This window comes from Pelophylax lessonae (assembly GCF_965119305.1).
Source record: "Pelophylax lessonae genome assembly, chromosome: 2".
Classification (NCBI taxonomy): Eukaryota; Metazoa; Chordata; class Amphibia; order Anura; family Ranidae; genus Pelophylax; species Pelophylax lessonae.
In genome coordinates, this window is record NC_138769.1 from 751027217 (window position 1) to 751041965 (window position 14749).

Genomic DNA, 14749 nt, shown 5'->3' on the forward strand with positions numbered 1-14749 from the left:
GTATACTTCGAGGTCAATCATGTAAGTGGAAAGGGAGGTCTCAAGGATTTATTTCTAGGTAGACATGAGATAACTGACCATCGGACTGGCTTGGCTATTGGGGGAGAAGGAGTTAAGTATGAGTAAACCACCAACCAGCACAAATACATTTTCCTCATTGCTAGGGATGATCGAACGGTTCGGGTCGACCATCGGTTCGACCCGAACATTGGCTGTTCGAGGTCCGGCCGAATTTTGAACTTGTTGCTGAAAAAGTTCGGAATTCTGCAACCAGAACCGACCAAAATGCAATGGGACAGGAAATGGGCTTTAAAAGCCAGTGATTGGACCAGAACCATTAGTAAAAGCCAATTGAGGGGGCAGGAGAATGCTAGGAATGTGACTGGAGTGACTAGGGGGTCCCTAGGCCAATCATTAGTGAATACGCCCCTCAGTATATAAGATAGCCCCCGCCAAATTCCTAGCATTGTAATACAGGGACATGGAAGAGAGTGGAAGCAGTTCTGTTAATTTTGCTTCAAAAGTGTCATTTAGCATTTATTAGTGTGAGGAAAGGGATATCTAGTGTAGTTAGGGTGCTATTTTCTACTTTAGTTAGATGCAAAAAGTTTCTGTAGGGAAAGTGTTAAGTGCCAGGGTGACCGTAATGTAGTGTAGGGTTAACTGACTCTGACTGCTATGGCAGGGTGACCAAACCCTTCCATATCAGGGTGACCGCAATAGGGAAAAGATCGTTTCTCTTAGGTCACATTCAGAGCAGCGATATGGCTTCTCCCCTGTCAGCCTGCTTTTTGGCTGCAGGCGTTTATAGGGATTTTTTGAGGACATGTTTGGAGTCAGGCATGACATCTGAACATGTGTATAGGGGTATATATACACACACATGTATGTATATATACACCTGCACATATATAGGTGTGAAAGTAGCAGAACGCTATACTTGCGCTAATTAAATAATTAAATAATTAACACCAATATGGCTCCGCTCCTATCACAACTATATATGTGTATGTGTAAAATACATATAAGTGTGTGTATATATATATACCCCTATACAGAAGTTCAGATGTTTTGCCTGCCTCCAAAGAACCCAAAAAAATGCCCAAAAAAACGCCAGCGCCAAAAAAAAAAACACCCAGGTGTGTTTTTGCAGCAGGCGTTGTTTGGGCATTTTTTGGGGTCTTTGGAGGCAGGCAAAACATCTGAACTTCTGTATAGGGGTATATATACACACACACATATATGTATTTTACACTTACACATATATAGGTGTTATAGGAGCGGAGCCATATTGGTGTTAATTATTTCATTAGCGCAAGTATAGCGTTCTGCTACTTTCACACCTATATATGTGTATGGGTATATATACATATAAGTATGTGTGTATATTTACCCCTACACAGAAGTTCTGATGTTATGCCTGCCTCCAATAACCCCCAAAAAATGCCCAAAAAAAACGCTTGATACTAAACCGGCAAGGTGTGAAAATAGCGGAGCCATATCCCTGTTCTATAAGTGACATAATACAAACAATCTTTTTTTTTTCTGGTTCTGGACATGCTACAGAGCTGAAACTTCACAGGTACACTTTTTAGACCCCCCCCCCCCCAAGACACTAAATCCAAAGTCAAAATCAAAAAATCTAATTTTTATTTTATTTTTTTTAATTTTTTCAATAATTGGCTCTCTATCAAAAATTTTTAAGAACTTTTTTTTGGTGTGATTAATAGTCTCTGGTGCATGACCCAGAACCCTAGGCACTTTTTAGGGGCATTTATTGGGTTTTAGGGCTTCAAAATTGTGTTTTTTGATTACCGAAGTTCGGGTCCCATTGATTTCAATGGGGTTCTGAAATCCGGGCCGAACTTTTGGGAAGTTTGGGTGTTCTGGTCGAACTGAACTTTTCAAAAGTTCGATCATCCCTACTTATTGCTAGAGTTGTGCGAACATCCCCTGTTCAACCGTTTGGAAAACACCTGAATTTGCAGGCCACTTGGTGGGATGTTTGACCGCCGAGCGCCCCACAATGCACTGCTCACTGTGCTTTCCAAACACTTATGGGGCAAAGCTTTTCCCAATCAGGGAAATAGCTTGTTGTTAAGGAGCAGGGCCGGGAACGAGTCAACAGCCGACAGCTGAATAAAAAAAAAAAAAAACATTGCCCTTCAGAGATTTTAAGGGGAACCCCATGCCATAATCAAAAAAAAAAATTGCATGTGGTTCCCCTCAAAATCCATACCAGACCCTTATCTGAACATGCAGCCTGGAAAGCCAAGAAAGGAGGGGACAAGCGAGAGCCATCCTCCCCCCCGAACCATACCAGGCCACATGCCCTCAACATGAGGGGTGTGCTTTGGAGCGGGGGGGGGCTCACCGACTGGTGCATACTGGGTCGGTGATGTCACAAGGGGATAGGGTCACCAGGTGGCCCTGCCCCTTACCTATTTAGGAACTGTCAAACGACGGAGCAGGCATTCGTCAGTCTGCTGTCCTCCTGGGTGGAGCTTTTTTTTTGTGCCGGTGGTTAGGCGGGCATCATGATTGACGAGACATTTTTTTAATTTTTAAATTGTCAAAAACCTGTGTACTGTTTTTTTTTTTTTTTACCTTTTTTTGGTGAATGAGTAGGGATACAATGTACCCCATACTCATTTACATAGGGGGGACTTGGATCTGGGGGCCCCTTTGTCAAAGGGGGCTTCCAAATTCCAATTAGCCCCCTGCCCGGAGACCCCCACAACCACAGCCCAGGGTTGTCAGGAAGAGGACCTTGTCCCCATCAACATGAGGACAAGTTGTTTTGGGGTGGGGGGGCAGTGCCTCCTCCACCCCAAAGCACTCCCCATGTGGAAGGCTTGTGTCCTGGTATGGTTCAGGAGGAGGGCGCACTCTCTCGCTCCCCCTTTCCTGACGTACCGGGCTGCATACTTGGATAAGGGTCTGGTATTGATTTTTTTTGGGGGGGGGCTCGCCATTTTTTTTTTTTATTTTGATGTGAGGTCGCCCTTAAAATCCATACCAGACCCGAAGTGTCCCCCATGCCATTTTTTTTAATGTTTTTCTGTTGTTGGCAATGGTATTGTATTGCAAGCAATTTAATGTCTTTTTTTTTTTTTTTTTACTAATGTCAGTTTTGCTGCAGCAGGTTCTATACATGGTACAGATACGCCACTTTACAGGCAGACTAAAGGGACCCCCCAGGCAGTATATTTCAAGGAATTTTTTATTTGTATTGTTTCACTTTAAGCATCATTAAAATCACTGCTCCTCTATAAACTATTGTTTTTTAAAAAAAATATTTGCATTGATATATGTCCCACCGGGTCAGTACCCAGGCCCCCATAACCTTTTATTGGCAATAACTTGCATATAAGCCTTCAAAATTGGGATTTTTTATTCTTTCATGTTCAGGTCCCATAGACTTTAATAGAGCTTGCGGCCTCAGGGCAGAACTGTTTGGGAGTTCTGGAGCAATCTGAACAGGGGGGGTGTTCAGCTTAATTCTATACATTGCTCATTGCTTTGTGATCATTTATCTCTGTGTTGTGAAATGAAGTATGCAACTCTAGATCAGCGGTCCTCAACCACCCAGATGTGGCCCACTGCTGGACTGTGGCCTCTTTTCTCCAGAGAGTCCTCAGCCTCCATAGTTCTCCTTTATCTCCCACAGTGTACCCCAGCTTACTGCAGAGTTTCCCTAGTGCCCCAACCTCCTACAGTGCTCCTTAGCTGGTTACAAAGTTTCCAGCCATTTTATAGTGCCTCCAAACTCCCACAGTGCACCCCAGCTAACTGCAGATTCTCCAACCCTCCATAGTGCCCCCACCCTCAGCCTTTTGCAGAGTGTTCCTAGTGCCCCCAACCTGGTACAGTGCCCCTTAGCTTTTGGAGAGTCTCCAGCACTTTATAGTGCCCCCAACCTCCTGTAGTGTTCCTCAACCTGCAACTGCCTACACCCCCCCCTCAACCTGCTGCTGAGTCCCCAGGTCCTCATACTGGATCCCTCAATGCCCCAGTCTGTGCAGAGTCTCCAACCCTCCATTGTGCCCCCCAACCTCCAATAGTGCCCCTTAGCCTGTTGCAGAGTGTCCAGCACTTTATATTGCCCCCAACTGCCTACATCCCCCAGCCTGCTGCAGAGTCTCCAGTCCTTTATAGTGCCCCCAACCTTCCACAGTGCACCCCAGCTAACTGCAGAGTCTCCAATCCTCCATAGTGCCCCCACCCTCAGACTTTTGCAGAGTGTTCCTAGTGCCCCCAACCTCATACAGTGCCCCTTAGCTTTTGGAGAGTCTCCAGCACTTTATAGTGCCCCCAACCTCCTGTAGTGTTCCTCAACCTGCTGCTGAGTCCCCAGATCCTCATAGTGGCTCCCTCAATGCCCCAGTCTGTGCAGAGTCTCCAACCCTCCATTGTGCCCCCAACCTTCAATAGTGCCCCTTAGCCTGTTGCAGAGTGTCCAGCACTTTATATTGCCCCCAACTGCCTACACCCCCCACCCAGCCTGCTGCAGAGTCTCCAGTCCTTTATAGTGCCCCCAACCTTCCACAGCGCCCCACCCCCCAGCTTGCTGCAGAGAGTCCAGCTCTCCATAGTGGCTCCCACAGTGCCCATCAGAATCTTCAACCCTACATATTGCCCCAACCTCCTATGGTGCCCTTTAAGGCCCGTACACACGATACAAAAATCGGAAGTAAAATTTAGTCCGATGAACGATCTGCCGATTTTCAGATTGCTAGTATGGTGCTTTCGACAGCGGATTACGAATTTTCAGATGAACAAAAACTGAATGTGCAGGCTTTAAAATGTTTATCGTACGTGAACACAACGTCCGATTTTCATTTCATTTGTACCATTTTCGTCCGAAAAAAAAAGAGCAAGACTGCGCATGCTCAGAAACGAAAGACAAAAGAAAAAACTGGGCGCTGAGAACGAATTAACAAAGAAAAAACCCAAGAGGATGACAGGAAGCAAAAAATATGCAAAAATTATTAAAAGGAAAAAGCCTTGGGTCTTATGTCAGGGGTGCAGCTGTCCCATAATCTGCCTGAAGTTAGAGGGGCCCACTCCAATAGAGGTTCTGGAATCCGGTGCCAGCTAGCAAGTGAAAGGGGGTGCCTAGGTTGAGGACCCTGAAGTGACAGAGGGGGTACATTGTCAGTGACCCTGAAGTGTGTGTCAGTGGAAGTTACAGTCTTACAGAGTTCTACAATATACTACCTCAAGCCAGTGCAAGCGGAGGGAAGTATACAGGGACTTTAGCAGCATCGCAGTGTCAGAAGTCTTACAGTTCACAGTCCTGGATCTTCTGGACTTTATGTCGAGGATTCAGCAGCACATCTATTAAGTTACCGTGTGTTCTCAGCATTGGATAGCGTTGACTGGCACCGGCTGGCGTCAAAGAAGCATCAAGGAGCATTTTTGGGGAAGAAAGTCCCAAGTGTAATTAGTTAAAGCCTAAAGGAGTATCCCACTCATTCCCTTCTCCCATCCCCTTCAATTACAATAAAAACCACCGAAAAGATGGCCGCCGCGTCTCCTCCGTGTTGGTGTGTGTCACCGTGAGTACCGCCCGACGCACGTTTCGTCTTCAGCAGACGTCGTCTAGTTAAAGCCTCAAGGAGTAACCCACTTATTCCCTTCTCCCATCCCCTTCAATTACAATAAAAACCACAAACAAAGATGCCGGAGTTGTCGCTGCTTCAGGGTCGCAGCTCACATGGGTTGGATGGGATACCGGTACTAATGGCAGACCCATATCAGGCCCAATGGCTGGAAAACCTGCTACACTTGTAAACAAAAAGTGTCAGAAAAAGGCCCGGCCCAGAAGTTGAGAATTGTCAAAACTGTTTTTATTACTTTTTGACACTTTTTTAGTGAATGGGTAAGGGTACAATGTTCACATGGGGGGTCTCTTGTTAAAGGGGGCTTCTAGATTCCAAAAAGCCCCCTGTCCACAGACCCCCCCAACTGTCAGCCACAGTTGTGGGGATGAGGCCCTTGTCCCCATCAACATGGGGAAAAGATGCCTCCTTACACCAAAGCACCAACCCCCCCATGTTGAGGGCATGTGACCTGGTATGGTTTAGGAAGGGGGGTGCTCACTCGTTCCCCCCCCTACACCCCTCAACCTGCCAGACTGCATGCTCAGACATGCACCTGGTATGGATTTTGGGGGGGGGAACCATTTTTAAAAAAATGTTGGCGTGGGGTTCCCCTTAAAATCCGACATGAAGGGCTGATATTTACTTTTTCTTACCGGCAATTTTTTTTTTTTTCATTCAGCTATCAGCGGGGAAACCCATTGACAGCTCATGACTCATCGGTTGTTAAAGCGGAGTTCCGGGCACAGAATCATTTTTTTTTTTTAATGTCCCCCAAACAGTGACCCTTAGACCTCTATACATCCGCTAATCCTGTTTCTTACAATGAAATAATTGGTTTGCACGTATAAAATCTTACTTTATAAAATGTATGACGAGCGCCGCCATCTTTGTTCTGGATCGCCGAGTCCGTTGTGGGGAAATGTCTTCCCTTCTTCCTTGTTCTAGTGGGCGGAGGCCTGTGAGTCCAGCGCGAAATCTCGCACATGCCCAGTACTATGCGATCGGCATAGTACTGGTTTCCTTTGGAACAGCAATGTTGAGGAAGTTGCCGCTGTTGTGACAGAATGCTATACCCGCTCAGACCCTCGTAACTTCCGCCCCGGTGCGCATGCGCACAAGGCATTCTGGAGGTCTGATGAACAGCTGACTGAGAAGAGGCGGGGCTGAGGCGTCATTGAGTTCTTACAGGGGGCGGGGCGGGGAGGATTAGTAGACCTGAGAGGAGGCGGTACACCTCAGAGGAGGCGGTACGGATGCAAATATCATCGAGTTCTTACAGGGGGCGGGGCGGGGAGGATTAGGAGACTTGCGGCCGTGTAATAAATGTATTAAAAGTAGTTCCTTCGGTACTGTATACTAAATAATAAAATAATAATAATAAAATAATGAATATTAGTATTATTTAGTATACAGTACCGAAGGAACTACTTTTAATACATTTATTACACGGCCGCAAGTCTCCTAATCCTCCCCGCCCCGCCCCCTGTAAGAACTCAATGATGCCTCAGCCCCGCCTCTTCTCAGTCAGCTGTTCATCGGACCTCCAGAATGCCTTGTGCGCATGCGCACCGGGGCGGAAGTGACGAGGGTCTGAGCGGGTATAGCATTCTGTCACAACACCGCCCCTATAAAGCCATCCTCCTCCTCCCGGAAGCTAAAATCGCGTCATTTCCCGTTTGGAAATAACGCGATGAGAAGGGTGGCCGGCTGCCTACGCCACTGCACATTGCATCCTGGGAGCGAGGTGTAAGAGCTCCCAGGACGCATTGCGGGACAGGAAGTGTCGGGGCGAGCCGCGGCTCAGGAGGGAGGAAGTCGATGGAAAGGTGAGTATATAATCCTCTCTAAAAAGGTAAGGAAAAAAAAAAAGGCCAGGAATATCCAATTCTGGCAAAGCAAAGGATAAGGAAGCACATGCAGTAAATTTTACAGACACGATTCTGTGCCCGGAACTCCGCTTTAAGCACGCCATGGTCAGCTTTCCAGCTTTGCCCAAACAGGGCGCAAAATGCACTGTGCAGTGCCAACACTTGTCGCACACCCTGCAAATTCGGGTGTTTCCCCAACGGGGTGAACAGCCAATGTTTGGTCCGAACTGATGCTCTGGCCAATCCCTTGCCCAACTCTAATTGTGAGAAGGATTCATCACCCATCACCTGAGATATCTTGGACTGAGAGACTTAGAGAGAGATCCGCTGCAACCTACGGTAGTAAAGACGGTGACTGCTCTTTCCGGGCTCTTCAGAGGTCGTTCCAAAACCTTTTGCCACCACCGAAAAAAAGCAGCAATTGTGTACTTTCTATAATGGGACCCAATCACTTCTACAGCGCAGACACCCGAATATACTGACCTCCCATTTACCACCCCCCCCCCTCACTATGTATCCCAGGATCCAGTATTCCACTGCAGAAACCAAAAGCAATTTGTGTTAGGAGGAGGAATTTGGGAGGCAGCAGGGGCAAATAATTGTTCTAGGTGGGTACATTTGGGGGGGGGGGGTGCTAGGAATGGTGATTTGGGGGAATTTGTGTTGGGGTGGGGGGATGAGAGATGAGAGAGGAGAATTTGTGTTGGGGGATTATGGGGGTTTGAGCTAGAAGAGGGTGATATGGTAAAGGGGGGAGGGGATTTGTGCTAAGAGGAGAATTATTGTTTTTGTTTTGGGGGGAGATATTTGTGGTAGTAGGGATGATTGGATGGTGTTTGTTCTAGGTGGGGGGTGGGGGTGGAGGATTTGTGATTTTTTTTCAGGAAGGGGGGGGAGCATTTGTGCTGCGGGGAGGAAGGGGGCAATGTTTTGTGCTCAGTAAGAGGATTCAACGGGGGGTGGGGGGGGGGGTCAATTTGTATTGGTATTAGGTTAGGGGGAATTTATGTTTTTATTTGGGGGGGGGGGGGGTTTGCTGGCACATAACGCTCATACAAATGGGGGGGGAAGTGTGGTAGGGTGTTCTCAGCCAAGTAAGTAATTGGACTAGGCAAAGTCACTGGTTGCTAAGGATGAAGTGGGTGCAGGCACCTGCTGCTTCCTTAGCAACCACTGACAGCAGGTAGTTGTCACGTTTGTTCACGCCCAATGCACTAAAGGTTCAGAGTTCAAACAAAAATCCAAACATTGAATCCCTGAATTAAAATGTATCCATTAGGCAAAATGTATTGCAATTTATGGAGAATTAAGGAGGATGGGGTTGATGTTTTTTTAGGTGTGCAATGGGCTGTAGACTATCCCGGACCTGTTCTGGAGCCATACAACTCCCCTCATTGTCAGGGAATATGACTTTAATTTGGGCAATTGTTTTTATACAAATTGGGATCTTTTTTGTTAGGTTTAGATTCTTATTATATGAACAGGATGCTGTCTTCTATGAGAAAAGTATTTCTATCTAGGCGTCTCGGGAATGTAATCTTTCCATAGCAACACAATGAGAGCTGAAACTTTCTACTGCCTTGAAGGTTCCCATATCTGCCAACTATTCCCATTGTACACACAATGTGTGATTGTCTTCATGGTCTCCGCTGTGTGTGTATGGGGACCTCCACCTTGACTGCAATTAATAAGAGGAAATCCAGCAGGACTCTGAGAGCTCAATAAATATACCGAGATCCCCGTACTGAGGACTTCCCGGTGGAGAACTGTGCTAGAGACCAGTACAGGTACTTGTACAATGACTGCCTTCCAATGCCCCCCCCCCCCCGATAGGATGTCAGGGTGATGAGCTTCACCATACATTTATATAGCTCTGACGTATACCGCAGTGCTGTACACAGATCACTGAGCCAGTCACATCAGTCTCTGTGCCAGAGGAGCTTACACTCTAATGTCCCCTCCCCCACAGTCACATCAGTCTCTGTGCAAGAGGAGCTTACACTCTAATGTCCACCCATTGGGGTTACCCTCTCACTTAGGTCTAAGGGAAGGTGGTAAATTAGTTTTAGTTCTCCAATTCCTCTGCTCATGCAGGATGCTTCCCAGTGCTAGACTGGCTTCTGCAGCCTCTTCTTCCCTGTTGGATGCCCCCAAGACTGATGAAGGGACCAAAGCCCTCAATGGACTTGAGGTTGCCGAGGGACAGACCACTGCTGGAGCATTGGTAGTACAGCCTCACTGCAAGAGAGAACTTTTACTCCCCTAACGTTGGGCTTTACGACACCTAAAAGAATGAAGTTCCTCAATATACATTTATGCGCACAAAATGGACAGCTAACACTTTGTTTGAACCTTCCTCAAAGAAGGACTACACCCAAATACTTGAGGACTACTTCCAACCAACGAGTCTTCATACAATAAACACTGTGGTCAGGAGGAGGATGTTATGTATAGCACAATGTACAGTATGTCGGGGGATCCACTGTGCAGAGTAGTCAGTTTAGTGGCCCTTTGATTGGAGGTCAGTGGAGAAGAAGAGGCTCCTTACTTTGGTGGTCAGTGGTAAAGTGACCTTTACATTGGCAGTTCACGGTAAAATGCCTCCTACATTGGTTGTCACAGGCCAGTGATCAAATGTCACTTCAAGTTAGTGGTCATTTGAGAAGTCCCCCCCCCCCCTTGTAGCTATGGTCAGTAGAAAAGGACCACCTTTTAGTGGTTGTCATTCGATTAAATGGTCACGTTACATACCAGTGGCGGCCGGTGTGTTAGGGGCGCAGCATGGAGTTAGGCGGACACATGGATTTCAATGTTTTTTTTTTTTTTCTTCCTGAAGCACGTGATTAGAGCCAGAGGCTCTAATAGGCTTCAGAAAAGGGTGGACCCGGGGCACAGAGCAGTGCGCCCCGAGCCCACCCATTGTGTGACAATAGCGAATGAAAATTCGCTATTGTCACACAGATCCTCCTCCTGCATTGATGGGGGCTTGCTGGTCACTCATTTTTCTGTTTGCGCCCCCCCCCCCCCAAAAAAAAAAAATTGAGCACCAGCCGCCACTGCATAAGACATCAGTGTGTAATTAGTGGTAACCTGTCCCATACATTGGTGGTCAGTGGCGTAGTGACCCCTTGCATTTGTCATCAGTGAAGAAAGATCCCCTTACATCGGTTTCAATGGATTAAAGACCTAGATTTCATTATGCATCAGTGGTCTCTCTTCATCTTAGTGGTCAATGGAGATGTGACCCTTTTTTGTGGCAAGTGCAGAAAGACCCCATTACATTGGTTATCAATGGGTTAAAGGCATCAGTGAAGAGGTACCCCTTGTCCCTTACATTTGTGGTCAGTGGTCTTCATGCCGGAAGTCAGTGGAGAAGTGGCCCCTTTGCATTTTGTGGTCAGTGGTCTTCATGCTGGAAGTCAGTGGAGAAGTGGCCCCTTTGCATTTTGTGGTCAGTGGAGAAACACTCCCTTACATTGGTTGTCAATAGGTTCAATGCCCACTTTACATTGCGTATCAGTAGAGAGGTGACCCTTACATCTGTGGTCGGTAATATTGTACCCCATACATTGGAAGTCAGTGGTCTACCTTCATGCTGGTGGTTAGTGGAGACGTCACCCCTTGCATTTATGGTCAGTAGAGAAAATCCCCCTTACATTGGTTCTCAGTGGAATAAATGTTCCTTACTTTACACAACAGTAGGGAGGTCCCCCTACATCTGTGTTCAGTGGCCATGGGTCCCCTACATTGGAGGTCTCCCTTCATGCTGGTGGTCAGTGGTGAAATGGCCCCTTGCATTTATGGTCAGCAAAGAAACACCCCCTTACATCTGTGGTCGGTGATATTGTACCCCATACATTGGAAGTCAGTGGTCTCCCTTCATGCTGGTGGTTAGTGGAGACGTCACCCCTTGCATTTGTGGTCAGTAGACAAAAACCCCCTTAAATTGGTTCTCAGTGGAATAAATGTTCCTTACTTTACACAACAGTAGAGAGGTGCCCCTACAACTGCGTTCACTGGCCATGGGTCCCCTACATTGGAGGTCAGCGGTCTCCCTTCATGCTGTTGGTCAGTGATGAAATGGCCCCTTGCATTTATGGTCAGCAAAGAAACGCCCCCTTACATCGGTTCTCAGTGGATTAAATGCCCCTTAACTTATGCATCGATAGAGAGGTGCCCCTACATCTGTAGTAAGTGGCAATGTGTCCCATTTATTTGTGACCAATGGTCTCCCTTTATGCTGGTGGTCAGTGGAGAAGTGGCCATTTGCATTTTGTGGTCAGTAGAGAAAGACCCCTTACATTGGTTGTCAGTGGAATAAACACTCCCCTGATTTAGGCATCAGTAAGTAGAGAGGTGACCCTTACATCTGTGGTCGAGGGTAATGTTCCCTGTACATTGGAGGTTAGTGGTCTTCCTTCATGCTGGTGGTCAGTGGAGAAGTGGCCCCTTGCATTTGTAATTAGCAAAGAAAAACCCCTTTACATGGTTCCCAGTGGATTAAATGCCCCTTAGTTTATGCAACAGTGGAGATGTGCAACTACATCTGTAGTCATTGGCAGTGTGTCCAGTACATTGGTGGTCAGTGGTCTCCCTTCGTTCTGGTGGTCAATGGTCAATGGAGAAGTGGCCATGTGTATTTTGTGGACAGTAGATAAAGACTCCATTGAATTGGTTATCAGTAGATTAAATGACCTCTTCATTTAGGCATCAGTGTAGAAGCGTCCCTTACATCCGTGGTCAGTGGTGAGGAGCAGAATGGATACTTACTTACTTTGGTGGGGGTATAGTGGATAGGGGTCCCCTACTATGCAGACACTGTCCAGTTGGGAGATCTTACCACCTAGTTCTGGTAAGCCAGATGAATTTACTAGACCAAGGTCACCTGATAGCTGACCCAGACCAAAAGCCCCAGGTGAATGGGGTTAACAAAAGCATAGTCCACAACATATCCTTCATGTGTGACACTAGTCTTCCAAGACTGCCACAAAATGAGGAGATTTGGGCAACAGGTTGGTCTTCTAGATCAGTGGTCCTCAACCCTGGCCTACAGGGCCCAGTAACAGGCCAGGTTTTCAAGATAACCAAAATAAATCCCAGGTGATATCATTTGCTGCTCAGTGATTGCAGTACTCTAGTCTGCATCTCCCCAAGGTAATACTTAAAATCTGGCCTGTTAGTGGGCCCTGAGGATCGGAGTTGAGGACCACTGTTCTAGATGACCTTGATGTAACACAAAAATATTGCTTCACCCAGGAAGGGGTGTCAAACTCAATCTCATAGCGGACTGCATCAGCATTCTGGTTACCCTCAAAGGGCTAGTTGTGTTTGTATGAATAGATGTCCAGAGCACCCCCCACCACCCCCTTACATCAGATGTCAAGATCTCCCCCACCATCACCATTTAGAGTCCCTTACCCTCCCTTATATCACAGTGTATCCCCCTTACCTTGTACTGCTGCCGGAAAGAAACTGGGAGAGGAGCTTTGAAGCAGAAAGTGCAAAGTCTGGAGGAGGACTAGAAGAGGGCTCGAGTCAGCTGCCAGAATCTGCCGAATGCCGAGACCAGGGGGTGTTGCCGATGCATGGAGAAGCACAGGATCTGGCAGAGGAGTTCTGTCCTCCTGTTTGCTGCTGACTCCTGAGACAAGGTGGAGGCAGAGATGAGGGGGTGTTGCCGATGCATGGAGAAGCACAGGATCTGGCAGAGGAGTTCTGTCCTCCTGTTTGCTGCTGACTCCCGAGACAAGGTGGAGGCAGATACAAGGGGGATGCCACAGCTGCATGAGAGGCAAGAGGGCCACATGAAATGTCCTGGTGGGCCACATTTGGCCCATGGGCCTTGTTTTTGACACATGTGACCTAGGGAGACCAGCTCACCTCCAACCTGTAGATGCTGCAAGGTGCTTCATTTTGTAAGATGCTAGATGAGCCCATGTGTTTTAATCAAAAAAGGGTATGGTGTCCAATCATGTATCAGATTTGTTTTACAACTTCATTCATTCTGTTTTCTTCAGACAAATGTCTCAGGCTGACTGATCAATGATTCCAAAATGGAAGACTTGAGCCAAAACTTGACCACCATTTATTATACAGAATTTGTCCTCTTTGGCTTTCCGGGAATCATAGCACACAGAAAGTTTTTGTTAATTCCGTTTCTGTGTATTTATATAACAATCCTGGCTGGAAATATTCTCCTTATTCATCAGATCTTTGTTGAACCGAAGCTCCACTCCCCCATGTACTTCCTCATGTTCCTCCTCTTCGCCATTAATATTTTCTCCACGACGTCCGTCTTGCCAAAGTTCCTTCTCGATTTATCTTTGGATATGAACCGGATCTCTCTGGTTGGCTGCCTCGTTCAGATGTCTTGCATTTACCTCTTGGGTGCTTTTGAGTTGGGTGTCATCCTGATGATGGCCCTGGACAGGTTTATAGCCATCCGTAGACCTCTCCGATACACCAATATCATGACCAAACATTTCATCATCCAGTTGATTCTTGTTGACGTAGTACGGAGCATGTCCCTTGCCATTCCAGTAGTCGTCCTGACTTCCAGAGTCCATTTCTGTAAAGCCAACGTTATTCTAAATTTTGTGTGTGAGAACATGGGGCTTCTGAGTCTTGCCTGCGGAGACATCTCTAAAGTTCACGTGGTGGGACTCGTAATCAAGATCTTCATTACTGTGGTTGATTTTAATCTTCTTCTTGTGTCCTACTTCAGCATTCTCTTCACAGCCATGAACCTTATCACTGGGAAAGCCCGCAACAAGGCTTTCCACACCTGTATCACCCACCTGGCGGTGGCCATGCTTATCTACAGCTGTTCACTTCTAGCCTCCGTTGTGTACAGGATGCGTACACACATTTCCTACAATGTTCAGAACCTTTTCAATGCTATCTATATCATGCTGCCAGCCTCCACAAATCCCTTTATCTATGGGCTAGGGGTTAAAGAGATAAGGCAATGCCTGGTTAAAACATGGAAGATCAAAAATACGAGTCATTTGTCATAAATGCATATTCAGGTTAAGAAGAGATCTGTTGACCGGAAAAAGTGGAATTATGGTTGTCCCTTAATACCTCATTTGTTGGTTAGATCGTTTACAACCATTTAATGTACGAAACTAAGACAGGTTTGTCTATCCAAATCACCTACAAGTAAAGATTATATCTCTCACTTGTGTTTGGGCCAAACCTTAAGCTTATTCCTACTAGTGATGAGCTAAAGTGCTGGTCATGTTGCCGCAATGGCTTCAATATTTTGGAAGTCCC

At 46.7% G+C, this 14749-nt stretch overlaps 1 protein-coding gene across 1 annotated transcript; it reads left to right on the forward strand.

The window, feature by feature from the left end:
* Nucleotides 1-13527: 13527 nt before the first annotated feature.
* On the forward strand, nt 13528-14490 carry LOC309547896 (olfactory receptor 52K1-like; the record flags this gene model as incomplete). The annotated part of the gene is made up of 1 exon (XM_082247898.1): nt 13528-14490. The coding sequence occupies one exon, from the start codon at nt 13528-13530 to the stop codon at nt 14488-14490; it is 963 nt and encodes a 320-aa protein (XP_082104024.1).
* Between the last annotated feature and the right edge of the window lie 259 nt (nt 14491-14749).